General features: G+C 52.4%; 1 protein-coding gene across 1 annotated transcript in view; it reads right to left on the minus strand.

Moving 5' to 3' along the window:
* Positions 1–6,857, minus strand: part of ZC3H3 (zinc finger CCCH-type containing 3) — a gene marked incomplete at its 5' end in the record, with an annotated part of 348,088 nt that overhangs the window by 62,602 nt on the left and 278,629 nt on the right. Inside the window, one exon of the mRNA XM_015418106.1 lies at positions 5,115–5,299. Coding sequence (XP_015273592.1) covers positions 5,115–5,299 — 185 coding nt within the window. The remainder of the gene's footprint in view (positions 1–5,114; positions 5,300–6,857) is intronic.

Raw genomic sequence — 6,857 nt, forward strand, 5'->3', positions numbered from 1 at the left:
TTCAGGTACAAGCTCTCCCTCCTCTGTGAGGGCAGATCTGCGCGTTCCCCCCCCCCATAGCTAGCAATCCAAAACAGTCAAGTGCAATGTTCCCTCTAAGCTGTAGAGTCTTGTGAGCAAAAATTCTACTTTGTGAGCTAATGGCATTAAGGTTGTGAGCGGGCAATTTGGTTACTGCATAAATTAGTTTGCACTGGAGCCATCCTTCTAGAGCTAGGACAAAAATATGTGACCCGGAGGCTAAAAAACTGTGAGCTAGCTCACACTAACTCAGCTTAGAGGGAACACTGGTCCAGTGGCACCTTTAAGACCAAGGTTTATTCAGGTACAAGCTCTCCCTCCTCTGCAAGAACAGATCTGCATGTCCCCCCCCCCAATAGCCAGCAATCCAAAACAGTCCAGTGGAGCCTGAGCGGTGGGTGTTGTCTTCTGACATACTTCCGGTGATGTCAGGGGGTGTGGCATACGCAAATAAGTTATGCTAATGAGCTCCTGCACCTCTTTTTCTACGAAATGACCCCTGATCTGATTCAGTATAAGGCAGCTTCGTGTGTCCGTGGAGCGTTTATACTGGTCACAAAATTATACGCGCACAGACATTATCCGCTGGTGCACAGAACTGGGAGGGGTTTTCCCCCATTGAAACAGAAGGAGCTGCCCACACGCCCACTCAACCAAGTGGGTCCTCACCTGGGAGAGCTCAGCTGTCCACCCGGGCAGTGCCCGCGCCCCCCCAGCCCCCTCCTCTGGCCCTGCATCTCCCCGGGGCCGGGTTCCAAAGGAGGTACGTGACTACAGTGGCCTTATCTACAGTTTGGCAAGCGTCCTCCTCGTCCTCCTCGGTAGGAGAAGATTTATGGGGAGGCCTGTCCGCTCCGTGGGCTCTCAGCTGCCCCCTAAGCTCCAGCAGCAGATAAGCTGGAGGCTGATGAAAAGCAACCCCTCCCGAGGTGGCAACAACTTAGCAGCTTGTAGGGGACAGGACATGGTGTGACGCCCACCCCGAGGCAGAAATGGAGAGGGCCCCTGTGGGAATATGTCAGGCTTTACCGGCCTTCAGAAATCTTTGCTGAGAGCTGGAATGTTTCTCGACTGCGCTCCAAGGGAGGCCCTGGCATTGCGGAGAGGCAGCCCCGGGGTCGGCAGCCTCAGAGAGGGAGGAGAAGGTGTCCGGCCTCCCTCCCCTGTCCTTGGAGGCCTGTTGGAGGTATTTGGTCACCCCAGCACACCCTCAATAGGCCCTTATTGGTGCCTTATGTTAACAGTTTAAAGGTAAAGGTTCCCTTGCTCTATAGCCAGTCGAGTCCAACTCTAGGGTTGCGGTGCTCATCTCCGTTTCAAAGCCGAAGAGCCAGCGCTGTCCGAAGACATTTCCGTGGTCATGTGGCCGGCATGGTTAAACACCAAGAGGGCTTTCACTCTGCTAAGATACGATGTGCTGCCTACTGCAGTACCGGAAGGCAAATATAAGAAGACACCTTTAGGAGAATGCCTACGCCCATGTGGGGACGGGAGTGTGGAGGCATTAAGCCGTGAGATTTTTGACTGTAAAATCTATAAACAGATTCGGGAGGCATTGGTAGCGCCAGCGATTTCTAGTTTCCCAGGGAAGGATCAAAAAAGCCCCTTCAAGAAAATGCTCGCTGGTAGAAACAGAGATGTCACCTTCAGAACTGCTAGGTATGGCTGGCTGGCAATTAAGCTGAGGGAAATATGGATAAGTCATTAGAGATGGTTTTATAAGTAGTTTAAGTTACATCGCTTAATATTTGAGGGTTATTAGTGGTTTACTTATGTATTTTACAAATATTATATTCCTGTACAGGGAACAGAAATGTTTTAAGTTTGGGGTTTTACTTCTTTTACTGTGTACTGGTCGATGACTGTAATAAATTTACTCAGGGCTTTTTTTGTAGAAAAAGCCCAGCAGGAACTCATTAGCATAATAGGCCACACCCAACAGCAGAAACTCGTTAGCCTATTAGGCCACACCCCTGACAGCACAGCTCATTAGCCTATTAGGCCGCATTCCCATGTTCCCAGAAGTGTGCTCATCCAGCCACACCCACCTTTTGCTTCTTATTCTGTTTACCTTGTTTGTTGTCAAAACCCAGGGCTTTTTTGTAGCAGGAACTCCTTTGCATGGTAGGCCACACACCCCTAATGTAGCCAATCCTAATGAGTGTCTGCTCTTGGGTGTGGCCTATTATGCTAATGAGTTCCTGCTGGGCGTGGCCAACTCGGGAGCCAGCCGGAACTCCGTTCCTGTGCGTTCCTGCCCAAAAATAGCCCTGCATTTACTATTTCTTACCTAATGAGTATTACTTTAGGATCCCAGAGACACCTTATTGGTCAGCTGAGAACAGGTTGTGAGCAATGTATGGCGAGGGGATGTGGCTCAGTGGCAGAGCACCTGCTGGGCATGCAGAAGGCCCCACGTTCAATCCCTGGCATCTCCAGTTAAAAGGACCAGGCAGGAGGTGATGGGAAAGACCACAATGGCTCGGTGGCGGAGTATCTGCTTGGCATGCAGAAGGTCCCAGGTCAATCCCTGGTATCTCCAGTTGAAAGGACCAGGCAGGACGTGGTGTGAAAGACCTCCACCTGAGACCCCGGAGAGGCATAGAAAGGGTGTGTGGCTCAGTGGTAGAACATCTGTTTGGCATGCAGAAGGTCCCAGGTTCAATCCTTGGTATCTCCAGTTGAAAGGACCAGGCAGTAGGTGGTGTGAAAGACACTAGAAGCCCTCCCACTGTTGCCCCCCCCCCCGAAGCACCAAGAATACAGAGCATCACTTGCCCCAGACATAAGAACAGAAGAAAAGCCAATGTTGGATCAGGCCAATGGCCCATCCAGCCCAACACTCTGTGTCACGCAGTGGCCAGAACCCAGGTGAATGCCAGGCAGAACAAAAAAAGTCTTCACTCGCTGGTGAAAGACCGCTAGATTTGTGTCCAGTAGGACCTCAGCAGCCAGCAAGATTTTCGGAGTATGGTGGAAGACAGTGACCGAAGGGGACAGACCAGTTTCTCTGGGGAGAGAGCTCCGTAACCCGGGTGCCACACCAAGAAGGCCCTGGTCTCATCCTCCCATCCATCTCGCCGCAGAAGGCGGGACCACCTGAAGGAGTGGCTCAGAGGATGACCACAGAGCTCTGGCAGGCTTGCACTGCATGAGGCGATCCTTACGTTACGCTGGTCCCAAACTGTCGAGCCTGAAAGGTCCATCAGTGGCTATTAGCCACAAGGTATAGATAGGGACTCTGGGGCAAGGGATGCTCTGTCATCTTGGTGCTTGGGGGGGGTCAACAGTGGGAGGGCTTCTAATGTCCTGGCCCCACTGCTGGACCTCCTGATGGCACCTGGTATTTCTGGCCACTGTGTAACAGAGTGTTGGACTGGATGGGCCTTTGGCCTGATCCCACATTGGCATCTCTTATGTTCTTATGTTCTTAACTCCAGCACCTTGCACGGGACCCAGAAACAGACTGGGTGCCACTGGAGGCAGACAAAGACTTACATGGGCACTCCTGGGCACTCCATGGAATTGCTGAGCAGTCACGTTAGAACGGACAAAAAGAAGTCCTTCGTCACCCAAAGAGTGATGAACACGTGGAAGTCAGGTGGTGGTGGCTACAAGCATGGACGGCTTCAAGAGGGAATCGGATAAGCATATGGAGGAGCAGTCCATCAGTGGCTATTAGCCACAAGGTATAGATAGACAATTTGTCAGGGTCCCTAGTCAGGTTACTCAACACAGGGCTTCATAAGAAGATAACTGTGTATTGATAAATCCAGTACTAAAGACACATTTACAGCTTGTGTCAGGAATGGCTGCCTATAGAAGGGCTTCTGATTTATACTAGAATCAAAACATCCCCCCCGGTAAGCATAAGCCAATGGATACATCTCGCGCACGGGGGCAAAGCAAGCAGGCCAAGCTAAAAAGCCGTTAACTTTCCCAGCCGAGAAAACTGCAGCTGGAGCATCTACAAGGTCAAGCATGACAGCAAACAGTTGGTGAGCCAGGGAGAGCTGAGACAGAAAACGGGAGGGCACCCCTCCACATTCCAGACTAATGACAGGGCCACCTGACATAACTCTCAGTCTGGGGCAAGGGATGCTCTGTATTCTTGGTGCTTGGAGGGGGGCAACACTGGGAGGGCTCCTGGTGTCCTGGCCCCACTGCTGGACCTCCTGATGGCACCTGGTATTTCTGGCCACTGTGTGACAGACAGAGTGTTGGACTGGATGGGCCACTGGCCTGATCCAGCATTGGCTTCTCTTATGCGCCGTATTAAGAAAGGCAGACTGGGCTGGGAACACGGCCGTTTATGGAAAAAGAGACTGCAGTCCCGGCCTACCCCTAACTTTAACTCCACCCCTGCCAAGAAGCCGGGACTTTCTACAAACCATCTAAAACTTGGAACAGAGTCTGAGTCCAGTGGGCACATTTAAGGCCGACAAAGTTTAATCCTGGGTATAAAGTTTCATGTGCATGCACACTTTTGCTTCAGACCAACAAGGCTACCCACTTGAACAGAAGGAGGAGGAGGAGGAGGAGATTGGATTTATACCCCACCCTTCACTCGGAGTCTCAGAGCAGCTCACAAACTCCTTTCCCTTCCCCTCCCCACAACAGACACCCTGTGAGGCGGGTGGGGCTGAGAGAGTTCTGACAGAAACTGCTCTTTTTCAAGAACAGCCGTGCCAGAACTGTGGCTTGCCCAAGGTCATCCAGCAGCTGTGAGTGGAGGAGTGGGGGAATCAAACCGGTTCTCCCAGATTAGAGTCTGCGCATTTAACCACTGGAAGGAGGAGAAGGAGGAAGAGGAGGAGGAGGTTAAATTTGTCCCCCGCCATTCACGCCAAGTCTCAGAGCAGCTTAGAATCTCCTTCCCTTCCTCTCCCCACAACAGACACCCTGTGAGGTAGGTGAGGATGAGAGAGCTCTGAGACAACTTGTGACTGACCCAAGGTCACCCAGCTGGCTGCATGTGGAGGAGTGGGGAATCAAACCTGGTTCTCCCAGATTACCATCCTAACCACTACACCAAACTGGCTCTTAGAAAGAGGAGAAAAGATGGCAGCTCCCCGGTGGTGGCACCTCCTTACCCTGTTCTCTGCTCCGCAAGGCGTGCCTGCTTTGGCGCCGAACACTCATGTTGGCAGGGGTCTCCGGGGCTGGTCTGCCAGGCACGGCCCTTCCGCCGAAGGTGCTGCAGTTTGCACTGGGACCCCTTGGGACAGACTCCGTTCTTGGAGAAGTCTGGGCACACCAGGGTGTGCTTCTTCTTGCACTGGAAAACAAAAATCCCAAGAGCGTCAGCGAGAAATCGGTGTTATCGTGCCGGCCGACAGATGCTTGCTCTCTAGAATGCCTCCCTCCGGGGATGCTCCAAAGCATGAGCACGGGCATCTTTGGGATATGCTGATAAGCAGGGGTCGTTTTGTAGAAAAAGAGCTGCAGGAGCTCATTAGCATAACTAATTAGCATAACTTATTTGCATATGCCACACCCCCTGACATCACCGGAAGTGTGTCAGAAGGAAACACCCACCGCTCAGGGTCCACTGGACTGTTTTGGATTGCTAGCTACTGGGGGGGACGGGGGACGTGCAGATCTGTCCTCGCAGAGGAGGCAGAGCTTGTACCTGAATAAAACATGGTCTTAAAGGTGACACTGGACTATTTTGGATTCCTAGCTATGGGGGGGGGGAGTGCAGATCTGCCCTCAAAGTGGAGGGAGAGCTTGTACCTGAATAAAACGTGGTCTTAAAGGTGCCACTGGACTGTTTGGGATTGCTAGCTATGGGGCGGGGATGTGCAGATCTGCCCTCACAGAGGAGGGAGAGCTTATACCTGAAGGCAGGTGTGTTTGGGGGCTCTGCAACTTACCTGGTGGCTTCTTGCTCCTTGTGGCCCAACTGAGAGCTGCTGGGAGCAGGGGGCAGGGCTTGTTGCATGTGCCCGCCCCCTGGGCTCCTTACTGCCGGAGCTCCACTCCTGTGCGCTCCCGCAGGAAATGACCCCTGCTTATAAGAATGCAAGAGATACTCTTCTGGATCAGGCCAGTGGTCCATGTAGTCCCAGTTGGCAACCAAGACCAATCGACAGGGCACCGGGACCAAGGCCTGGCCCTGATGTCACCCACTCGCACTGGTATTCAGAGGTGGGGCGTCCCTGACTAGGGAGGCTGTCTTTAGTCGCCAAGAATGCCTTTGGCGTCCCTTGAATCTGCTCAGACCCCTTCCAAGTTATCTGTGCTCCCGGGCCACCGCGACATCCACAGCTGAATTACTTATTGAGTGACGAAATTATTCCTGTTGTCCGCTCTCTTCAGTAAGGCAGCTACTGACCGTCAGCTTCACTCACCCACCCACCCCAAATACCTGTCCTGGCTTATTCTGAACTGGCTTAAACTGGTATAAGCAGGTTTTAACTTAGGTGGTATACATTTTAATAACCATTTTAAAACAAGAACAAAGTCTGAGTCCAGTGGCACCTTTCAGACCAGGTGGGGCAGCTGTACTGGTCTGAAGCAGCAGAAGAAAGTTGGGAGTCCCATGGCCCCTTTAAGACCAACAAAGGTTTATTCAAAGTACTAGCCTGCTACCTGTGCTTCACTGCAGTATTTAACTTCTGTAAATCCAGTTATAATAATTCTCAACATGCCCCCTCCGTGCGAATATCTAAATCCGCACATCGGGGGAACTTGGGGGGGCAGGGAGATTTCCCTGCACATTTGGGGCAATCACTGGAAATGGTGCCGCGCAGCCGTTGCGGTGGGGGGGGCTTGGTAGGCCCGCAGCTGCGCGGGCCTCGCTGTCGCTGCTGGGGGGGGGGAGGGTTTGTTTA

Source organism: Gekko japonicus, unplaced genomic scaffold, assembly GCF_001447785.1.
Source record: "Gekko japonicus isolate JY-2015 unplaced genomic scaffold, Gekko_japonicus_V1.1 scaffold1481, whole genome shotgun sequence".
Taxonomy (NCBI): Eukaryota; Metazoa; Chordata; class Lepidosauria; order Squamata; family Gekkonidae; genus Gekko; species Gekko japonicus.